The 23,057-nt window shown below is 40.5% G+C and overlaps 3 protein-coding genes and 1 long non-coding RNA gene across 6 annotated transcripts; 2 read left to right on the top strand and 2 right to left on the bottom strand.

Moving 5' to 3' along the window:
* The first annotated feature begins 471 nt into the window (after positions 1-471).
* Positions 472-5,671, top strand: LOC121970493 (hydroxyproline O-galactosyltransferase GALT6-like). The gene is made up of 7 exons (XM_042521255.1): positions 472-1,523; positions 2,155-2,387; positions 2,457-2,744; positions 2,811-2,939; positions 3,061-3,234; positions 4,406-4,513; positions 5,040-5,671. The coding sequence occupies exons 1-7, from the start codon at positions 644-646 to the stop codon at positions 5,244-5,246; spliced, it is 2,019 nt and encodes a 672-aa protein (XP_042377189.1). The 5' UTR covers positions 472-643; the 3' UTR covers positions 5,247-5,671.
* Positions 4,699-6,734, bottom strand: LOC121970495. 3 transcript variants are annotated; one of them, XR_006108936.1, is made up of 4 exons: positions 6,213-6,732; positions 5,884-6,063; positions 5,688-5,747; positions 4,699-5,606 (listed from the first exon to the last, which is right to left on the bottom strand). XR_006108936.1 is itself a non-coding variant. In XM_042521258.1 (2 exons), exons 1-2 carry the CDS (start codon positions 6,116-6,118, stop codon positions 5,488-5,490), a joined length of 354 nt encoding a protein of 117 aa, XP_042377192.1. In that variant the 5' UTR covers positions 6,119-6,725; the 3' UTR covers positions 4,699-5,487. The 3 variants fall into 3 exon arrangements, 1 of the variants encoding a protein (XP_042377192.1); XR_006108935.1 differs by having other exon boundaries at positions 5,575-5,606; positions 5,838-6,734; XM_042521258.1 differs by lacking the exon at positions 5,688-5,747 and having other exon boundaries at positions 5,884-6,725.
* A 1,087-nt stretch (positions 6,735-7,821) lies between these two features.
* LOC121970496 lies at positions 7,822-8,684 on the bottom strand. The gene is made up of 2 exons (XR_006108937.1): positions 8,468-8,684; positions 7,822-8,386 (listed from the first exon to the last, which is right to left on the bottom strand). It is a non-coding gene; the product is annotated as an uncharacterized LOC121970496 (long non-coding RNA).
* Positions 8,685-8,987: 303 nt separating this feature from the next.
* Positions 8,988-10,780, top strand: LOC121970494 (protein TonB-like). The gene is made up of 2 exons (XM_042521256.1): positions 8,988-9,326; positions 10,366-10,780. Exons 1-2 carry the CDS (start codon positions 9,003-9,005, stop codon positions 10,582-10,584), a joined length of 543 nt encoding a protein of 180 aa, XP_042377190.1. The 5' UTR covers positions 8,988-9,002; the 3' UTR covers positions 10,585-10,780.
* Positions 10,781-23,057: the final 12,277 nt, after the last annotated feature.

Here is a 23,057-nt window from a genome sequence, read left to right as displayed (position 1 = left end):
GGGACCTTTGGAAGAAATGTAATCTTTATTTTTGATAATATAATAAAAAAATGATGCATGTTCATGCGATGAGATCTTTACACTGGAGGTTGCCAGTTGGAATAAAGGAAGATGCTATGATAACTTATCAAACAATATAAAATAAGACAACTTTAAACAACAATAAGAGGGCAACATGTGTTTTATTAAAATATTTCAGTTTTTTCTTAAAAAAATAAAATTCTTATTCTAATTTGTAAGTCAAGGATTTGTAGTCGACTCTAAACACTTTTTTTTTTAAAAAGGAAAAAATAATTATGGAAAATTATAATAGAGAATATAAGATTTTAATCTTTTTTATAATAAAAATTGATTTTAAAAAATGTTTTTGTAATTAATTACGGAGGGAATTCCACGAAAATGCGCAATAAAAAATAGGAAAATTTGGAAAAGAAAAATAGTAAGCGAATAATTTCAGAAAGTCTCCACTGACCTCTAAATTGGCATCTTTTTCGGCTCTTCCCTTTGCCGCCCCTACGATTTCTTCCTCCGCCTTCTCTCCCATCGGTTTCTTGCCCTAACGCACTCGGAGCCAGTGATCGGGATTGGGGGTTTCCCTTCCTCTCGGTTCCTGATCCGGTGCCCGACCGGCGTGGAACGTACGATGAGGCGATCGCCTAAGGTGGAGGCGGTGCTCTCGCTTGGCCGGAAGCGATCGTTGCAGGCATTACTCATCGCGGTCTTTCTTTACGTTGGGCTCCTTCTCTTGGAGGTTCCTTTCATCTCCAGCGGGATTTCCCCTGCTCAGTCCTCCTCCAGGTATGCTGCTGCCGGGCTGCTCGGCGGCGACGGTGTGAGCCTCTCCCTCAACCTCGGAGCGGAGGACTTGGCCGCGCGGGTTCGTCCTTCTCGCCGAACGCACCGCCTTGATGAATCGGCCCATGGACCCGCCGACCTCCGTTTCTCATCTGACCGGGGAAGGACGCTGTCGGTATCAGGGCTCAATTTCCTTCTCAATGTTACTGCTGCTGGCGATTGGCCGACCTCCGGGCTTCACAAGTCTGCGAGGGACGCGTGGGAGGTGGGGCATAAGCTGCTCAAGGAGCTAAAAGCAGCGCCTTTGAAAGGACCTCAGATCACGAAGGAGGAGAACCGGACGGAAGAGAGATGCCCGCACTCGATCATACTCTCTGGGGAAGAGTTCCTTCAAAGGGAGAAGGTCATGGTGATCCCCTGTGGATTAACATTGGGTTCGTACATAACCCTTGTTGCGAAACCGTTCAGAGCTCACGCGGAATATGACCCTAAAATTACGATCTTGGGCGAAGGGGAGAAGGAGATCATGGTGTCTCAGTTCATGATGGAGCTGCAGGGGCTTAAAACAGTAGACGGGGAGGATCCGCCTAGGATTCTCCATTTTAACCCTCGGCTGAAGGGAGATTGGAGTGGAAAGCCGGTTATTGAGCAGAATACTTGCTATCGCATGCAGTGGGGATCAGCCCAACGGTGCGAGGGTTGGAAGTCCCCGGCTAGTGATGAAACCGGTAGGTCACCTTGAATGAGCTTCTTATGGTCTCTTGGATATAATTTGGATTTGTCATGAAACACACCTCCCTCTGAGCATTCCACAAATGACAGCACCTGATCGTTCTCAACATTCCCATTGCTTATTCCAACTGCCCTGATCGATTCCCATGCCCTAGCCTCCATCAACCTTTGGGAGGTTATATCCATCCCTCTCATTGTTGGGGTCACCTTAGAACTCAGGCCTTCCTCAAAGCTAGGGATGCTACCGTTGTTGCTGATGAAGAACTTGTCAAATAGGTCTTAAAGCAATCTAGGTGTTCATTCCCGTGCAAGAAAAATAGTGGCATGCAAGAAATTTTCTTTTATTAACAGCCACTCCCACATTTGCCCGTTGTGGTAGATGACTTACGAAGGATGGACCCTGTACTGTGTCTATTTGATTTCCTACCTCCTTGGCTATCCTTTAAAGAAAACAAGATGCATGGTTTTCTGAACCTCTGTGTTTCCTTGTTCATCCATACTTTGCAAACAAACCTTACTATCAACGTTTATGCAACCATACTTTGTATCTATTTAAGTGCAAAAAATGTGTTTTATTCACTTAAATTGGCTTTTGTTAACCTGCTTGTTTGCTGGCTTCTGTTGCAGTTGATGGGCTATTGAAGTGTGAAAAGTGGATACGTGAGGATGACAACAAAATGGAGGAGTCAACGGCAACATGGTGGTTAAACCGATTAATTGGTCGGACAAAAAAGATTTCATTGGACTGGTCATATCCATTTGCCGAAGAGAAGTTGTTTGTTCTCACACTTAGTGCTGGATTGGAAGGTTATCATGTCAATGTTAATGGAAGACATGTGACTTCTTTTCCTTATCGAACTGTAAGTTGCACTTGCTAAGTTCCCATATTGTGATGGAGAATTAACCTTATTTTTTTGTGCTCTCTGTAGGCTTATGTTCTTGAAGACGCAACTGGTTTGTCAGTGAAAGGGGACATTCATGTCCATTCCATTTTTGCTGGCTCATTGCCAACTTCACATCCTAGCTTTGCTCCACAGAAGAGCCTAGAAATGTCAGAAGAATGGCAAGCACTGCCACTTCCTGATGGACCAGTTGAACTTTTCATCGGCATCCTTTCTGCAGGCAACCATTTTGCAGAGCGGATGGCTGTTAGGAAATCATGGATGCGTACTGTTAGAAAATCTTCCAATATTGTGGCTCGGTTTTTTGTTGCTCTGGTAAACTCCATGATGTTGTTTCATGCATTTTCAATTCTTTCAACTAATACAATCTTGGTTAAACAGCATGGAAGGAAGGAAGTGAATATTGAGTTGAAGAAAGAGGCTGAGTTCTTTGGTGACATAGTTATAGTTCCTTTTCTAGATAGCTATGATCTTGTTGTTCTCAAGACTGTTGCCATATGTGAATATGGGGTTCGTATTGACTATTTTCTATCTTATATCAATTTGTAACTCTGATTTATTTTGTTCTTTTTGCTCTATCCATACATAGACTGACTTCCCATTTTGATGCTATTTCCTCTTTCTCCAATAGGTCCGTTCTGTTTCTGCACGCTATATAATGAAATGTGATGATGATACATTTGTCAGAGTTGATTCAGTGATCAATGAAGTCAAGAAAGTTCCTAGTGACAAAAGCCTATATATCGGTAACATAAACTATCACCACCAACCGCTACGGGAAGGGAAATGGGCGGTCACATATGAGGTAACAAATATGTTTGAAGGGCAACTATGATGCCATAAACTGTTTATTGTAGTGTCCAGTATGATTGGAAAGTTTTGAGTGGATTGTGTGTGTTCTGTGATATTTCCATATTTTTCATCTATTTCATCTTCTATTGATTGTTTTATATTTTTTGCAAGTTAAGACTTATGATCATTGAATTTTGCTTCCTGGAGGATGACATTAGTCTCTTTATCTGTGTTCAATCGTAGGACAAATACTAAACTTTTGGTGGTTGTGGCTGGGTAGTAGAGCTTACTTTGATTGATTTGGATTTGTTTGTTATTTGCTTTGTTTACATAAATCCTTTTTTTTGCTCACCCTTTGGTCTACCTAATTATATAAAAACACATCTTGTGCAAGGGTAGGCATCCTTTACACTCTAGAATGCAAGAAGAAAACTAGTTTGATCAACTTCGACATGGTGAGGACATGTTTCTTAAATTAGAAATGCACATACAACCTCTAACGACTATTTGATATTGGCTAGCAAACTTTCTTGATTAGAAAAGTATCAAAGGAATTGTTCTGGGTATGAGGTGCATGTTGTTATGCTTCCATTCTGACTGTATGACTTTAACAACATTTAATCCTAATATCTGCAAAAGGGTTTTCTGTCCAACATTTAATCCTATTTTATCTTAATAATAACAAAGGATACTAATGGAAGAAATATCACGTAACATCAAAACCAAACCGTGGAAGTGTCCAGGAATTCAGAATGAAATAGATGAAGTGAAGGATATAAATATTTTACGAAGAGAAAATAAAACTTCAACCATTGAAAAAAATCTCATCAATAGAATTGGAAGTGAATTTATTAATTCAAAAATTTGACATAATACATAATTTCTCTCTCTTTTTTGTAACTCATTTTATTAATTCAGCATAAAATCAAAACTCATTTTATCCAAATTAAAATTAATTAAAAAACAACAAAAAAATTCTGGCTATTTTCTAAGAAATATGACAAACTGTAGAAAACTTTGAACTTTTCAACAATTGATTTAAAATGCTGACTGCATTGCTATCCCTGAAGTGATTGTTTTTCTGTTTGTTTGTTCTTATAAACCGTGTACCTTACTTGATTTGAATGTTAAATCTTAAGTAAACCATTTCACCTACCAGTTAGACTTATGATCCTACATTGCAGGAATGGCCCGAAGAGGATTATCCACCCTATGCTAATGGTCCAGGATATGTTGTATCATCTGATATTGCTCATTTTATCATTTATAATTTTGAGAAGCACAAATTAAGGGTAAGCACAATTCTGTTTCTTGTGGTCATTTTTTTTTAGTTTAGTTTAGCATTAACATTGATAATAACACTGTTTAGAACAGCCTGTAAGTTGCCTCCATATTTTTCAAATCTCTTTCGTACGAAATTTCAGAAATACTAACAAAAAAGGGTAATGTAATAGAAATGAAAAGACTAAGATAGATATGCATAGTTACTAAAAATGATAAATTTAAAACATTAGTAGCTATATAAAACAAGAATTTCATTAGAGCACCTGGTCTCTCTGTGGAGTTGGATCAAAAGAAAAGATTCGTCTATGGAATAAAAAATGAATTTGAATATTATTGGGGATATAGTCTTGAATAAAAGCCATATGACATTGTGTAGTTGAATTCAATAGTTGTGACGAATATGACTTCCTGATGATGAGCTTTCCATTATGGTTACTTTTTGTTTTGTTCCTTTTTGCTAATTCTTCTTCCTCTTCCTTTATAATGATGGAAGTATGATATGATGCATGATCTTCAAATTCAAAACTGATGCAGTTGTTTAAAATGGAAGATGTGAGCATGGGCATGTGGGTCGAGCAGTTCAATAACTCCAGAGCAATTGAATACGTTCACAGCCTCAAGTTCTGCCAGTTCGGATGCATTGACGGTTACTACACTGCACATTACCAGTCTCCAAGGCAAATGACATGCATGTGGGATAAATTGCAAGCAGGAAAGCCTCAATGCTGTAACATGAGATGACACCAAAGAGATGCAAGGGCTAGTGATGCTGGTGTCATGCTGCTTACTTAACAAAGAATTCTTTCATTGTTTCTTTTGTGCTCATGTTGGCAGTAAGGCTAGTGATGGAAAAGCTACCTTGCCCAACACATGACAGGATCAGCACGATGCCTATGGAAGTTGCAGTCATAAAAGGTTAAACACCCTACGGCTTCTCCATCAGTTTTGTTGTATAAACTGTGAAAACTGCCATGGAACAGAATCACATCTTCTCCCTGTGCTTGCCGACCATATCTAACAACAGGACGCCTGTACATGGTCGAACTTGCATCGTCCTTTTTTGTTTTTGTTTTTGTTGCTGCTCTCTATCACCTCCATGTACTGTTAAGCAACAATTTTGTGAATAATCAACAATTTTTAATGAACTGCTATGACTAATTGATTCAGCTGTTGATTCTTAACTGAATGTTATTTTTGGAACGCCAACATCAGAATTCTATTTGGCGAGCTACTTTTTCCTTTCTGAAATTGCAAATCATTTAATTCAAGTACTGGAATTACTACTCAAAATTTCTGTGTTTTTTTTTCCAAAAAGGAAAAAATACGACATACAAAGAGTATAATTGCTGAATTTGACCAAAGCCACAAGGGAGCTCACTGTATCCGTCCTCGATGAGGAAAACTTTTTGTTGCTGGAGGGGAGCCTCTGCTGGCGGTGATGCTGTTGAAGTTGCCGGCGACCTCCGTGTGCTCCGCCAGGTATGCCGCCCGCGCGCCACGAAGCTGTAGGTCAACGACTGCTGCCCCATCTCACCACCGCAGTCAGAAAACCCTAATCCTGGACGAACAATGAAGGGAGAGGGAAGAAGAAAGTCTGAGACCAAAAATCGCATCTTTCACTTGTTGTTTAAGCAAAAGATCAACTTGATATTTGATTTGAAGACAGAGGACTAATTTGCTGAAATGAAAGGGCCTGAGTGAAAATACCTAGAATCCGGCTTAATATCGAGCCGAATCGAATTGTGCTACCGTCGCAGGCGTCGACGAGTACAAAATGGTATTCGCAAGCCACCGGCGAGAACAAGCAGCAATTACCCGCGGCGAACGCCAAGTGCAGATAGAGGGGGAGAGGAGATGCTGCCGGCGGCGTGGGAAGGAGATCATCGCCGGCATTCACCACGAGTACGCCCGTGCTCTTTTCATTTTCTTTCCATGCAATGTGAATTCATTAAAGGTTTAGCTAAATCGTAATGGAAAAAAAACTCGTTTTCTTTGTTGCTGCTGCATTTTGCAAGTGCATCACACACAGATTTGGTTTTTGAATGAAATAAAAAAGTTAGGGTTCTTGAGCACGAATAGATTTTGGGGGGTTGATAGATGTAGTTACACAAGCTCAATGAGTTACACACGACCCCATGGATGTCATTATAAAGATGTGGCTCCATAAGATGAGGTTATGCCACCTTCTCATTAACCTAAGCACGCATCACACTTTGCCCAATGCTTTGAACTGGGTGTTCTTTCTCTATCCATGAAGGTGGCTGATGAGTAAAGTTATCAAGCCTACTTGAATTGTCAGCACTGATTAGGCCCAATAATTGAACTAATCGCCCTTTGAAAAAGACAACAAAATAGAGTTGAATGATTGGCATTCCTGAGCTACTTTGTATTGGGAGAGATGAGTTCTAATTAATGATGTGGTGAATTACAAATTATATTATATTCTAAACGTGAAATACATGTTTCATGTCACTTTGCTCACCAAGGAAGATATCATAGTGAGAATTCACAGGCTATTTGAGTTTTACACAGACGATACTGATGGTTTTATCACATTGAAATAAAGTTAAAGTAGTCTTATTCTTCTGATTGGTTCTTCAGCAAGGCTGTTTGGCATCTATTGTAAGTATTCTTAATCAAAATACCCTTAACAGAACATTCAGAAACTTAAGTCCATAAAATACCATTAGGGTCTCACATTCATATATATTTAGTTATCTAAGAATGGGAATAGATTTCATAAATGTTTTGATTCTTTCAGTTGTGGAGAATTATTCAGAGAACCATTTGACAGGTAAACTGTCAAGACTTGCTCAGTTTTTCTTTAAGCAATTGGCAGATTATTATCACTATCATCAACATAATTAAAGAAAGACAACAGACCAAAAAGTTACATTAAGAGAAAAGGTGAACTGATTGCACAGTGTATTTTATCATGAGCCTACACAAAGTGATTCGGTGGCCCACAATGATTTCCTATAGACGTGCTTAGAATAGACAGAATCCAAGTCACTCAACACACACACAAAAAAGGGAAATTGTAAAAGAACACTAATCAATACTTGGTGCTTCGTTGTCGGTGATTCGCTACTAGTCAGTTATTTTATCTCAATGACATCATTGATTTGATCATGGAATAAGTTACTTGCGAATTCTGCCTGTTTGAAGCTCTTTGGTTGGATTTCAATGCTTGGGTAGTTAACTTTCCTCAGAATTCTAGTTCAGTAATATTTTGATTTGGGAATCAAGATGGAATTTGTAAACAGAAGTTGCTCTGTCTACATCAGTCAAGGAGAAATAAATAATTAGCAATGTGTAAACAAAAGCGTGCAATTTTCTTAAACAACCATTTAGAGAAGCACTCATACACCAGGCTTCTTTCCCAATACATAACACACAACATTGTTTTTTATTCACTAACATCAAGCAGCCACAGAAGCTCAATGAAAAGGAAATCTCTGCTACCCCACAACTAACCATAATGGACTCGACACCTATCAAGAAACAAGGAAATCGACCTTCTACTGCACCCTGTTCTCATGTAATTTTATTGTTATTGTATAAATACTTTTCTTGATTCTGTGTAATTACAAAGTGTTTTTTTTTTCTTCTCTTTTTCATTCTTGCTTCTGCAAGCAAGAATTAGAGCTAGAGGAGCCGCTCCTCTCGCTCTCACCATTACAAAGTTTTTTTATACACGAAAAGTTCAAAAAAAACTTCACCTTACTCTAGTTTTCCTCCATGGATAGATCAACTGGAGTCGCCTCAACGCTTCAAATGCAGACGAGGAGATTGCGACTCCACGAGGATCGACCACAGAACCTGCACGTCCTCGCATTGGCACGACTTCACATCCTCGTAGAGGATGTAAATCCCTCTCTCTGCTGATGAAAATCATTAGTAATGAGTGAAGCAATACTGAAGTAAGATGATGATGAAACGAGGAGTGGAACGGTGCGTACTCTTTCTGTGAGCAGAGTGGAGGCGAAACCAGAGCCTCTTGAGAGGGGAGAAGAGGGACTGAAGCCAGCCCATGGGGAGAAGGCGGAAGGAGCCCAGAGCTGCACTAAAAACACTGCACCATTAGATGTGGTAGGAGGAATTGAAGGTGGAGAGAATTAAGTAATAGGCTTGGTTTGTTTTGGGGAGGGGTGAAGTCTCTTTCACTGGTTCTCATGCCCTCGCAGAAGAAACTACATTAATTGCATTTGATATTGGCTTGGTACCGAGTCACCCTCCAACTCCTACTCTTCTCTTTCAAGCTCCGTGTGTCCCACTTCATTAGGAAAGCTATTTCTTGCTTGTCATGGCATAAATTAAAATTTGGAGGATTGATTTGTTAGCCTCCTCACTTTTGGACTCTTTTTTCCATGAAACATTTCTCATTCAAAACGTGAACTTAATGCTATTCATTGGGCTGCTTGTTTTCCTAATTGGGCGGAACAGTTTGGTTGGATCCGGTAGTAAGGCCCGGTATTTAATGGGCCTGGATTTGGAATGGTAAATGGCACAAGTTCGGCCCGGTTACCCCGCCATTGCTATTTATCTCATCGTGGTGTACTGGCGTTTCCTTCCTTCTCTGGATCCGCCGCCGCCTTCCGTTACCTGCTCCGGCGAGATATGGCCTCCTCGTCGTGGTGTCTTTCGACCGCCTCTCCAACCTGCGTGCCTTCCATGTTGCCGTCCAGGAGGCCGAAGCAGTCTCCGGGGGCGGCCGCTGGCCTGGGTGCTCCTTCGCCGATGAGGAGAGCTCACGGCGTCGTCTGCATGGCTCCCCAGGAAGAGAGGAAAACCCGTCGCTCTCCTCTCGATTTCCCCATCGTATGCCTACTCCACTTGCTTTAATCCTTTCCTTTTTGGTTTAATTAGAAGATATGATGCTGCAATTACATGCTTGATTTTAATTTTATGCCCAAATCGTCTTCTTCTTCTTCTTTTTTTTTTTTCAGAGGGCTGGGAGTCTCGTTATGTTAGGGTAGGTTTTCAGATAATCAACAGCGGCCGGAATTATCCTTGTAGTTTAGGGTTATTGAGTTGATTGTTCATTGTGGAAGTAGGGCTCTCAATTTCATGGAGGAAAAGAACAGTGTAGTACTAGATTTATTAGCATTTTTTAGAGGCTAACTTAGTTTCCCTTTAGATGATCATTGCGATTTCTGTTGTAAGTGATTCGTATCAAATGATCTGCTATGATTAATACGTTTTGAGGTAACATAACTGTGTTGTTTTGAGGTGTATCAAGAGTCAGTCTAATGCTTCATATTTTAGCGACCAATTCTTTGTATTCACATCTTTGTTCAATTTCTTTCATAATTCCTCTCACAAGAACACAGAAAATATTGGATTCTCTTTTTGTACAAGCAAATTGTTGATGAAATTCCAAATAAACATATGAATATTTCTTGCTTCACAAATCACCTTATTTGGACTTTAGTAATTTCCTTTTGTTGTGAACATATTTTTGCTTCTCATTCATTTTTGTTCTTTACCTCTTTCATCCTTTCTTAAGCGAGTTAGACACAGTAGCAACTTCTTTGTCTTATGGGTGATTCCTACAAATCATTGTACATGTGCAGGTTGCAACCTATCAAAATTTAGCAGTTTTCATGAATTCTCATGTTCAGAAAATCAGAGTAAACACTAATTGGTGCAAGTAATGCTTCATGTTTGACATATCCTTCATTAATCATTGTTCATATTTGAGTTTTGATAATTGCCAGTGAACTAATCCTTGAAAATAGCAAATAAGTTGATAGTGCAGATCTCACAATACTATACAAATTTGTTTCAGTGAAATATATGCTTTACCTCAAGTATTGAATCTTCGATCATGCAATTCTCAGTAATATGTTTGATTTAGGAATGGGAGAGACCCAAACCTCCTAGGAGACCAGATATATTCCCACAATTCAGCCCAATGAAGACTCCATTGCCACATCCACTGCCAGAGGACCCCCCTGAAGAGGATGAGGAAGAGGAGGAAGAACAACAGCAGCAGGAGGAAGAAGAAGAAAAGCCAGACGAGGAAGATCCAGAAAAGCCTGAGCAGTCAAGGATGCAACATGAATGGTGGTTTTGAGCAATAAGATCCATTTCTCGCCGTGATAGTAAATATTTGCTTTATTTCTGTCTGACCACAACACACCTTCGGATGTGTTTATTATGTACACTAGCTATGAGACTGCAATCTTAGTTTTCGACTTCAGGTGTTTTATTAAATGTAGTATTTGTTACGATTCATATTTTATATGGCAAACACAGAGTTGCTTTGGCCCTTTTCCCTTGGTAATTATTAACATTCAATCAAGTTATTTTGTTTTTTGTTGTTTTAATTTTCGCATTGTAAGTAAAACCTTGTCACCTTACTTGAGGCAGGTATGCTTCTCAAGAGCGATCATTTATTGTGAATTGCACGTAATCTCTGCAATAACCTTATAAATAAAAATATAATTCAATTTAGGTTCATTAATCTATCATTTTTCAAAACAAAAAGTAAACCAAAATCAGATCCTTTTTATAATTTTAAACTGAAACAAAATGAGCCATTGGCAAAATACACTGTATAATGTTTAAAATGATGTCTAACTATCTTAGATAATCATGGGATTTGAGATTTGTAAGTGTTTTTATTTAAGTGTCAAAATTAGGACTGTAAATAAATCGTGTTGAGCTGAGTTTTAAGATGTTCAAACTTATTTGATGAGGTAATCGAGTCGAATCGAGTTTAAAATGAATTAAATTTTTGAAATATTGTTCAAGCTTGGCTTGATTTATTTTTTATGAGCTTGATCTTGTTTGAATCTTGACTTGAGCTTTATTCGTTTAGATGTTATCAACCTTTCAATTCAAGCTTAGTTTGAGCTTGGTTCGTTTAGATGCTATCGATCTCTCAATTCAAGTTTATTTGATTGTTTAAAATTTTTATTTGTTTGATTGGTTATTGAGCTTAATAATTTAAATTTATTTATTTTATTTTATTGTTTATTTAGCATATTGAAAAGAGTTTTATTAGTGAATATGGTTCGTGAACATTGTTCATTAACGTTGTTTACGAACGTTAACAAACTGAACATATATATGTTCAAACTTGTTTGCTTAGCTTAACGAGCTATTCAAATTTATTTATTTAATTAATCTTAAGTATATTCAACGAACATAAATAAATTTTTATGAAGTTGAATACTAAATTTATTAACGAACGTTTAATTCATTTACATCTTTAGTTAAAATAATACTTAAGTAATTTAGGACAACAATCTTGAATTGATTTTATCTGCCATTATCCATATGAATGGACAGTAAAAAAAATAATGTTTCTAAATTTATCATATTTGTTCTTAGGATTATACTTATTATATCTCATTATATTCAATCGTTGCATTTTATTTTTTAGATCACTTATATAAATAAAACCCTTTGGTGCCTAGAAAATTATTCTTTATTCTCTTTAAATCTTCTCTCTTTGACCAAATTCTAACCGTGCATTACAATTAACTCGAGTTAAAACACTTTCAAATTTCTCACACGGATGACGGATTGTCCGAGCCCCATGGTTATAAATTGAGCCTCTGAAAAGATTGGAGAAGAAATTCATTCGTGAATAAGATAGACTTCGAAGTTAGGGTCAAAATTAGGAAGGCTAGTTAAAGTGACGGTTAAAATTAAGAAGTGGTCAACATTCAAAGTTAGCATGGCTGTGCAGTCGCTCCAGTTAATCGAATCTTTTATTTGATCAAATAACGAGTCATTCTGGCTCATTGGAGAACTGGATTCTCTCGGTCTAATCAAAGTTTCTAGATATACAATCCGACTAGACTCTTGTTCAATCAAATGTTGAGTTTCCAAGATGATCAACCTTCTGCAATCGGCTTAGCATGGCCAAGAGCAATGTTAGACCGGACAACAAAGGGGACTCAGTCAGCTCACCATTAAAGTATGATTCATCATTCCAAAAGTTAAAATATTTCTGTAGCCTCTTGTGTGACAGTTATTAAAGAATCAAGGGAATATTTCTTGTGCAATATATACGGTGTAAGCTTACACCCTGTAAATGTAGAGATGATAGACTTAATTTAGGAAAGACAATAAAGTGTTAGAATAGTTGATTTTATTTTAGTAATATATTAATATTCGTATAGAGAGAAAATAATACTATATAAGGGGTCTTTACCTACAGGTACAAATAAACTCCACTATCAAAATTTATTGTTCACGGTCCTCCATTTTTTCTTAATCACTTGTCGAACTTGAACGTCAAAGTGCTTGTGCCAGGACCCCTCCCTGGCTCGATGACTGACATTTTCTTCCTCCTCTATTTTTCTTTGACACACATGCTCATTCTTAGCACCAGGTTCCTTCTACTTGGAGTCTCCTTGTGGTCAACCTTGAGGCCACTTAGCCAATATATCAACTTCTTCTGAAATTCAATTCCATAAATTAAATCCATCAACTAGTCTCAATTTATCCAAACTTACAAGGCGTCAAATTTTAATCATCCCAAGTACATGTCCTTAAGGCTGGATCGGGGAAATTCTGCATCCTCTACTTGCCTAATCTCTTCGAGAATCGATTGCTTGATAGGTAGAGATTGCTGAGAGGTGGTGGCGAAGAAGATTGGTCCTGTTTTTCACCCTCCTCCTGTAATAGATTATCTTCTTAGGTCATCTCATGCTGTTAGCGGAAATTGATTTCTGTCAAGTGCTGAGTGCAGACTGTAGAGTGGCTAAGTGCAGAGTGGATGAGTGCAGAGTCACCGAGTGCAGAGTGACTGAGTGTAGAGTGGCCTAAAGGCAGATAGGCCTAAAAGCAGAGTGGCCTATAGGGATGATAATGGGTCGGGTTCGGGTCGGATTTTATATCCTCTGTCGCCATATCCATCAGGTATAGGATCTCCGATGGGTATACCCATACCCATTAAAGGATCGGATATCTTCTATAGTTTTAATTTTTCTTCTTTCTATCCAACTATTATCATTCAACAAAAATATATTAAAATTAATATCCTATTAACAAATATATATATAATTTAAAAAATAGATTAAACATCTATATAGTCTCCTCCTAATATAAATAAAAATAGCAAGTTGATTTTGGGGGAAAAAATTTCTTTAATATATGTATATATATTATTTAATCGGATATTCGGGTCGGGTATCGGGTATTGATAGTCTCTCCATACCCTCCTCCATTCGGGTCGGGTATCGGATTCTCCATCAGGTTCGGGTGAAATTGCCATCCCTAGTGGCCTAAAGGCAGAGCGGACCGTGCGGCAGAGCGAATCGAGAAGATCGAGGGCTTCAATGAATGTAGTTTCCTTGAAACAGATTCGCCCCATCTCTGGTTGTGCTTCGAGATTTTCTCAGGTCATCTGTTTCCCATGATACAATAGTTAATCATGATACATACTAAGTATTAGTGGTTACGGTGAACTGAGAGGTACCCGACTGCTATTATGGGTACACCGTCGAGCAAAAAATGTATGATAGAGAAGACTAGGGAGAGCGTAGGTAGAGAGCTTCTTTTTTGTATGTATTCATTTTGTCTGTGATTAAAGCTTCCTTATATATGAGCTCAGATCAATGAACAACGTTTAATGATTGATTAACGATCATTACTCACTGAGCTATGAAATGCCAAAGTTTCAATTGACCATTTATAGATTCTGCATTGATCTTTAAACTAATGCATCCGTTACACACTTAAATAAGTAGCAAAATAATTTATGGCAAAACATTGGTTCATTCTCTTGGGCCAATTTTTGCCCTGATTGTTCCAGCATTCAATGCGCGTAGTGTTAGGACCTTCAGATGCGGCTAGAGAGGGGGGGGGTGTGAATAGCCGACCCCAAATTCACGTTTCTTCCTACAATTTTAGCTAGCGCAGCGGAAATAAAAGATAGAAACGAAACAGGAGAATATCAAACCTCAAACGCGATGATATAACGAGGTTCGGAGATGATACTCCTACTCCTCGGTGTGTCCGTAAGGTGGACGAATCCTATCAAGCCGTCGGTGGATGAGACCCCGAAAAACCGGCTAATAAAAACTCCTTCTGGGTGGAGAAACCTCGCCACAATCTCTTTTGCAACAGCAAGATCAGAGTACAAGAAATACAGCAAGAAGCCAAGAACAATATGAATGTAAAAACACTAGTTTGCTTGCCTTCTCGTCGACTGTTGATGAAGCAGCAACTTCACGGATGCCAACCACAGCAGCAACTGATCAGTTGGAGACCCAGACGAGGGAGGCTCACACGAAACTTCAGTAATGGAGAGCTTAGCAAAGCTCAGATCGCAGGAGCAAGAAGAAGTCAACTGTTTCAACCTTCTATAGAGGCCCTCCACCTCTTGATTTATATGAACCTGTGAAGAAGAAGACAGAAATCTAGCCGTTGTAACTCAACGGCTAGACCTGGACCGATCAGGCTCCACCCTGATCGATCCAGGACGGATCTGATCGGTCAGGGGACCGATCAGGCCCTAGGCTGATCGATCCCCAGACCGATCCCAACTCTCACAGAGAGTTGGTTGCAGAGCCCTGATCGGTCTGTGGACCGATCAGACCATAGGTGGATCGGTCCACCGACCGATCCCTCCTATTCCTTCTCCCAATCTGTTTGGTTACTGATCGGTCACCAGACCGATCAGATGACCCACAGTGAGAATCATTGTATCACTGGATCGGTCAGCAGACCGATCCAGATACCTATAGTATCACTGGATCGGTCAGCAGATCGATCCAATTTCCCAGCCTTAAACCCTAAAGCCTTCCTGATTTAGAGAACGAGCTACCGAGCCCTCTCTGACCTAGTCTGGAGAACGAGCTACCGAGCCCTCTCCGACTTCCACGTCTGGTCCAGAGAACGAGCTACCGAGCCCTCTCTGACCTAGTCCAGAGAACGAGCTACCGAACCCTCTCCAACTTCGTCCGGTCCAGAGAACGAGCTACCGAGCCCTCTTTGACCTAGTCCGGAGAATGAGCTACCGAGCCCTCTCCGACTCCATCCAGTCCAGAGAACGAGTTACCGAGCCCTCTCTGACCTAGTCCGGAGAACGAGCTACCTAGCCCTCTCTGACTCCATCCAGTCCAGAGAACGAGCTACCGAGCCCTCTCTGACCTAGTCTGGAGAACGAGCTACCGAGCCCTCTCCGACTTCGTCCGGTCCAGAGAACGAGCTACCGAGCCCTCTCTGACCTAGTCCGGAGAACGAGCTACCGAGCCCTCTCCGACTTTGCATGCTAAGCTTCCATACTTGGACTTTTCCCCGTGCCCAACTCCCTGCTTGGACTTTTTCGTGCCAAGTCTCCATACTTGGACTTTTCCCGTGCCAAGCTCCCTGCTTGGACTTTTCCGTGCCAAGTCTCCATACTTGGACTTTTCCCGAGCCAAGCTCCCTGCTTGGACCTTTCCGTGCCAAGTCTCCATACTTGGACTTTTCCGTAATCAGGTCAACTCAAGTCAGCTCAACCAGGTCAACCTTGACCAAAGGTTGCACCCACAATCCCCCAAGTTCCTATTCTTGTCAAATATCAAAATGTAACTTCTCCATTCTTGTCAAACATCAAAATATACCTCGAGTCAGGTCAACTCGAGTCGGGTCACCCAAGTCAACCTTGACCTAAGGTTTCACCAACAATCTCCCCCTTTTTGATGTTTGACAAAAACCATAATCAAGTTAGGTTAACCCGATAACCTAACTTAGGTTTTCCAATAGTTCTCCAATGTTCTTCCTTGAACATTCTCTGAACATTCTCCCCAAACTCCAATGTTCTTCCTTGAACATTCTCTGGACATTCTCCACCTTTTTGACATACATCAAAAAGAAGTGAATCAAGGTCAAGAGTTTCTTCCTAATGAAAGTCTCATACCTTTCATTGAAACCCTTAATTTCCCCCTTATACTAAAATCAACAATCAACTTAGTGATAATCACATATCACTCATCCTCAGAAATCTTGACGAGTAAAAACTCCCCCTAAAAGTCAACTCCCCCTTGACCAATAGGTAAAACTCCCCCTAAAGGTCAACTCCTCCTTGACCATTGCACCAACAATGTCTTGGAGAGTTTCAACCCTTTAGAAATCTAAAACACCAACTTCCACAGCTGAAATTTCAGATAATAGTCGAAAATCAGCATTTTGGCACGCTCTGATCGGTCACCAGACCGATCAGGACTCCACTGGATCGGTCACCAGACCGATCCACACTGCCCTGGATCGGTACAGTGACCGATCCAGACTTCCCTGGATCGGTCTTCTGATCGGTCCACAATTCTCTGATAAGAATTTCTAATTTTTCTCCCGAAATTCAGAAACCCCTAAAAATTACAGAAAATTCCAAAAATTATAAAATTTTGAGGATATATTCCTCATAACATATATTATCATGGAAAAATAGTTTTCTATGAAAATAACTTCCATTTTTTAATCTTGATACAAAGTTCGAAAGACTTTGAAATAGCTCAAGGTTAATCCATCTTTGTATCAACTTGTTCAATGATGAATGCTATCACTAGAAAAGCTTCATCAAGGTTTTTCAAATCAATTTTGAAATGATCTTAAACCATTCAATTTAGGACCACAATCTTAGGGCTAAATGTACATGACTTGTACACAAGTTTTCCCTATGATCCTCAAATTCGAATTAGGCTCATCTAGGTACAAGAACTATGCACCTTGATCCTAACTCATAATCCTAATATCTCACACACATCTAAGGTGTATCAAACACATCCAAGTCAATTTTGATGTGAGATATGAGTTTAGGTCATCTTAAGCTAAGTTCTCATGCATTTTCTAAACAACAATTAGATCTCCATATCAAATTATGTTTTTATCCTTAAATCAATTTAATTGATCATAAATCCAAGAGATGGTGACATGACATAAAATAATATCATAAGTGGAAATATGTGCCAATGTCATGATGTCATGGCATAAAGTATGAAACTTAAATAAGGCATGACATATAACTAACCTAAGCATTATCATGACATTTCAAATGATAATAAAATAAATATGATGTCATGACATGGCATATGACAAACAATGTATGACAAATAACATATAAAGGTATAGAAAATACCTAATTTTAGCCTTAGTTTCCATTTTTGATAATTTTGATCATTTTACCATAAATTCTATATTCCTAAGTGTAATAGACCTAAAATCATATACTAAAGATTTTTAGATCACTATGTGCCAATTAGATTGATCCTAGGAAACTCCTCAAATGTGGTTGGCACATCCTAATCACCTTAGGAATAATTTTTAATTTCATTTTCAAGGCTTGATTACATCTTGAAAATTCCTAAAATGCCACCTTTTGCCATGAGTAGGTTAACTACCTATCCAATTAAGGTTGGCACACCCTAAACCATCTAGTGTGAAGGAATCACGCTCCTAGGAACCCAATACCTATTTGAGCTCATTGGGTTCACTAAATATTCACTAGGGATGACTTCCCTAGCAACCCTCCTAATGACCCTCCTAGGCTTTAAAGCCTTGGTCATTTGGGACTCATCAAGATCAACTCTAGGGGTGACTCCCCTTGTGACCTTGGTGATGGTCTTTTTAGCCCTAGGTCTTGTTCCATAATCGAATGGAACATTATGGTAAGCGGGCTTGACCACTTGAGACTTAGGTTTGTGACCCAAACCTCTCATATCCTTGGGCTTTGATTTTTGACCCTTAGACCCTAGAGTTGACTTCTCCAAATTCTTAAGAGCCTTTTTTAAAGTGTCAAGTCTTGACCTCAAGACTTGATTTTCCTTCTTTAATACCTCAAGCTTTAGTTTTCCATTTTTCTTTGAGGTATTCCTAGGCATATGTCTAGTTGTTTTGGGATTCCTATCTAGGTTTTCCTTAACCTTAGATGAGTTAACTCTAGGGTTGGCATTTCTAGCATTGTCCTTATCTAGGCTAACATGTTTGGCGCCTAAGCACATGTATCAGTTTCTATGGTTATCATGCTTATCATTATTGACAATTGCAATAAAACTACTAGCATGTGTCTTATTAGAATTGCAAGAATGTGCCTTAAAGGATACCTTAGGGTTTGCCTTAGCTCCCCCCATAGATGTGCTTGGTCTCTTGTCCTTGTGAGGTTGCCTCCTCCTTGGACATTGACTCCTATAATGCCCCCTTTGCTTGCATTGGAAGCACACCACGTGCTCCTTGCCCTTGCGTATCGGGACTCCGACTTCCTTGACTTTTGGTGCCGGTGGAGTCTTCCTAATCCTCTTTGGACATTTACTTTTGTAATATCCATATTCCCTACACTCAAAGCACATTATATGTAATTTACTTGAAATTAAGTTGCTTGAGTTACCTAGGGTTGAGGATGGATATAAGCTCTCTCCTTCATCCCTTCCGGAGGTAGAGGCTTCTTCTTCTTGCTCCAGTCTTGAAGAAGAACTCTCCTCCTCTTCTTCCTTAGATGTTGAGTAACCCTCAACTTCTAATTCCATACCTCCATGATGTGAGCTACTTGGCTCACTTGACTCCTCTTCATGACTTGAATTGGAGCTCTCCTCATGGAACTTAGCCAAGTTATTCCACAACTCCTTGGTATTGTTGTATCTACCTATCTTACACAAGATATCATTAGGTAATAAAAATTCAAAGATTTTCGTTACCTCGTCGTTGATTATGGATTGGTGGATTTGTTCCTTCGTCCACTTCTTCTTCTCGAGAGGTTCTCCTTCTTTATCCACCGGAGGAATAAAACCTACTTGTACACAATTCCAATTTACTAGGTTAATCATAAGAAAATACTTCATTCTTACCTTCCAATACGCGAAGTCGTCGCGATCGTAGAAGGGTGGAATCGTGACGTCTTCTCCAAGTTGATCCATTCTCTAGCTCGTGCTCCCCCGGGTGTTAATCCGACGAAGAGCGACCTCGCTCTGATACCACTTGTTAGGACCTTCGGATGCGGCTAGAGAGGGGGGGTGTGAATAGCCGACCCCAAATTCACGTTTCTTCCTACAATTTTAGTTAGCGCAGCGGAAATAAAAGATAGAAATGAAACAGGAGAATATCAAACCTCAAACGCGATGATATAACGAGGTTCGGAGATGATACTCCTACTCCTCGGCGTGCCCGTAAGGTGGATGAATCCTATCAATCCGTCAGTGGATGAGACCCCGGAAAACCGGCTAATAAAAACTCCTTCTGGGTGGAGAAACCTCGCCACAATCTCTCTTGCAACAGCAAGATCAGAGTACAAGAAATACAGCAAGAAGCCAAGAACAATATGAATGTAAAAACACTAGTTTGCTTGCCTTCTCGTCGACTGTTGATGAAGCAGCAACTTCACGGATGCCAACCACAGCAGCAACTGATCAGTTGGAGACCCAGCCGAGGGAAGCTCACACGAAGCTTCAGTAATGGAGAGCTCAGCAAAGCTCAGATCGCAGGAGCAAGAAGAAGTCAACCGTTTCAACCTTCTATAGAGGCCCTCCACCTCTTGATTTATATGAACCTGCGAAGAAGAAGACAGAAATCTAGCCATTGTGACTCAACGGCTAGACTTGGACCGATCAGGCTCCACCCTGATCGATCCAGGACGGATCTAATCGGTCAGGGGACCGATCAGGCCCTAGGATGATCGATCCCCAGACCGATCCCAACTCTCACAGAGAGTTGGTTGCAGAGCCCTGATCGGTCTGTGGACCGATCAGACCATAGGTGGATCGGTCCATCGACCGATCCCTCCTATTCCTTCTCCCAATCTGTTTGGTTATTGATCGGTCACCAGACCGATCAGATGCACAGTGAGAATCAGTGTATCACTGGATCGGTCAGCAGACCGATCCAGATACCCATAGTATCACTGGATCGATCAGCAGACCGATCCAATTTCCCAGCCTTAAACCCTAAAGCCTTCCTGATCTAGAGAACGAGCTACCGAGCCCTCTCTGACCTAGTCCGGAGAACGAGCTACCGAGCCCTCTCCGACTTCCACGTCTGGTCCAGAGAACGAGCTACCGAGCCCTCTCTGACCTAGTCCAGAGAACGAGCTACCGAGCCCTCTCCAACTTCGTCCGGTCCAGAGAACGAGCTACCGAGCCCTCTCCGACTCCATCCAGTCCAGAGAACGAGCTACCGAGCCCTCTCTGACCTAGTCCGGAGAACGAGCTACCGAGCCCTCTCCGACTCCATCCAGTCCAGAGAACGAGCTACCGAGCCCTCTCTGACCTAGTCCGGAGAACGAGCTACCGAGCCCTCTCCGACTTCGTCCGGTCCAGAGAACGAGCTACCGAGCCCTCTCTGACCTAGTCCGGAGAACGAGCTACCGAGCCCTCTCTGACTTCGCATGCCAAGCTTCTATACTTGGACTTTTCCCCGTGCCCAGCTCCCTGCTTGGACTTTTCCGTGCCAAGTCTCCATACTTGGACTTTTCCCGTGCCAAGCTCCCTGCTTGGACTTTTTCGTGCCAAGTCTCCATACTTGGACTTTTCCCTAGCCAAGCTCCCTGCTTGGACCTTTCCGTGCCAAGTCTCCATTCTTGGACTTTTCCGTAATCAGGTCAACTCAAGTCGGGTCAACCAGGTCAACCTTGACCAAAGGTTGCACCCACAATCTCCCAAGTTCCTATTCTTGTCAAACATCAAAATATAACTTCTCCATTCTTGTCAAACATCAAAATATACCTCGAGTCAGGTCAACTCGAGTCGGGTCACCCATGTCAACCTTGACCTAAGGTTGCACCAACACGTAGGTCTTGCTTGTACATGAGTCAACTTGGTTTAGTGCAATCCGGGCTATGGATTTGCACCCCATCTTAGGCTCATGCTTGAGAGAGAGCCTCTCCCCATGTATTTGTTCGCATCATCAATGCATGTGAATTAATATAAACTAACCAATATACCTTGAAGCTCCTAATGTGGGACTAAAAGTCCCATTCATAATGGATCTTATTTCTTCTCCACCTCTTCTCCATTCACATATATCCAACAATCCCACATGAATAGAAATAGAGTATAAGCATTCAACAGCTGAGTCCAGTATATGACGGATATGTTTTAGCCTTTGAACCTTCTTTTGTGAAGATCTATTTGCTTACTGGCTGACAATAGACGTGATATCTTTGAACTATTATACCATTTATGTAAGCATTGACATATCTCCTGAACTCTCCATGACACAACTCAGTTCTCATAAGTGTATTCGTCTTAGCCATGAACATATCTCCTGGACTATTATACCATTTATGATAGAACCTTTGCGTTTGGCTAGAGGGGGTGAATAACATTTCTTCAATTTTTCACCTACAACTTGTTAGCGGAAGCGAAATAGAAAGAAATGAAAAGCAAGAAAACAAGAGAGCAATGTTAACTCCTTGGTTTACTTGGTCTCCACCTCCTCGAGATGACTAATCCAAGGCACACACCCACACGATCAAGCCCTAATATGAACTTCTCCTTCTCGTTATCACAAACGAAGGTGGAGAAACCTTTACAAGGGTTGCCTCTTCCTCTTACAAGATGAGATCTAGGTTTAGGAGGAAGAGACTCAAATCTTTTTCTTTGAAATCACTTGGAGAGCTCTCTTTTTTGCATAGCACAATAACTATACAAGAGTTACATTGCTACAGTACTTCTTTCCCTTTTTATTCGTCTTCAAAACTAGTCGTTTCTCACGAGATCGTCACCTTTGATCGATTGAGGACATCTCCAATCGATTCAAATCTAGCCGTTGAGTGCCGTCCCGATCGATTGAATCAACACTGGATCGATTCAATCAATTCAATCGATCGGCCGATCGATTGGTTACCTCCAATCGATCGGCTGATCGATTCAAAATCGCACTGCTCCTTCGTGCAGAAACCTTGTGAATCGATCGACCGATCGATTGGGTGTACCCAATCGATCGGCTGATCGATCTAGGTTCGCACTGTGCTCTTGCGCAAAGCATGTGAATCGATCGCTCGATCGATTGGATTACTCCAATCGATCGGCTGATCGATCCAAGTTCATTCTGTGCTCTTGCGCAGAGGCTGTCAATCGATCGATCGATCGATTGATTTACTCCAATCGATCGGCTGATCGATTCAGTAGTATTCTATTCAGTTTTACGCCTCAATCGATTTACCAATCGATTGCTTGCTGGTTTCCCAACCAACACTTCGTGCCAGATAAATGTATCCCTGGACTTTCTTGCCAAGACTCCGGTCCTCGACCTCCTTGGACTTCTCTTGCCTTACACCCGGTCTTCTGACCTGCAAGGACTTTCTCCTGCAAAACTTGCAGTACATGTTAGATCCAAACGTATTAACCTAAACTTAAATAGTTGTCAACACATTGAAAACACCCAAGGCATGATTGCACCAACAATCTCCCCCTTTTTTGATGTTTGACAATCTATTTGAGTTTAGGCTAATTTCCAACACGCCATAATAATAAGACGATAAGCAGTAAATAGCAACAAGCATGAGCTAACAGTAAATACAATATCGTTACTAACTAGGCATAAAAGTCATCTTACTTGATTATAAGCAATAATAGCAAATCATATATGACTAAGCATGAATTTCCTTCTTAATTAAGCATA

The sequence above is a fragment of the Zingiber officinale genome, chromosome 4A (genome assembly GCF_018446385.1).
Source record: "Zingiber officinale cultivar Zhangliang chromosome 4A, Zo_v1.1, whole genome shotgun sequence".
Lineage (NCBI taxonomy): Eukaryota > Viridiplantae > Streptophyta > Magnoliopsida > Zingiberales > Zingiberaceae > Zingiber > Zingiber officinale.
Note: the sequence above shows the minus strand (reverse complement) of the source record. Positions and strands in the feature narration are given on the sequence as shown.

What these genes read in the sequence shown, in the direction of transcription:
- LOC121970493 (XM_042521255.1), top strand. Translation starts at nt 644, where the DNA reads ATGAGGCGATCGCCTAAGGTGGAGGCGGTGCTCTCGCTTGGCCGGAAG. An exon ending in CTCGGTTTTTTGTTGCTCTG is followed by an intron (nt 2,745 to 2,810) that starts GTAAACTCCATG and finishes TTGGTTAAACAG; the next exon opens with CATGGAAGGAAGGAAGTGAA. An exon ending in AATGGGCGGTCACATATGAG is followed by an intron (nt 3,235 to 4,405) that starts GTAACAAATATG and finishes CCTACATTGCAG; the next exon opens with GAATGGCCCGAAGAGGATTA.
- LOC121970495 (XM_042521258.1), bottom strand. Translation starts at nt 6,118, where the DNA reads ATGCGATTTTTGGTCTCAGACTTTCTTCTTCCCTCTCCCTTCATTGTT. An exon ending in CCTCATCGAGGACGGATACA is followed by an intron (nt 5,607 to 5,883) that starts GTGAGCTCCCTT and finishes GTTGCTTAACAG; the next exon opens with TACATGGAGGTGATAGAGAG.
- LOC121970494 (XM_042521256.1), top strand. Translation starts at nt 9,003, where the DNA reads ATGGTAAATGGCACAAGTTCGGCCCGGTTACCCCGCCATTGCTATTTA. An exon ending in CTCCTCTCGATTTCCCCATC is followed by an intron (nt 9,327 to 10,365) that starts GTATGCCTACTC and finishes TGTTTGATTTAG; the next exon opens with GAATGGGAGAGACCCAAACC.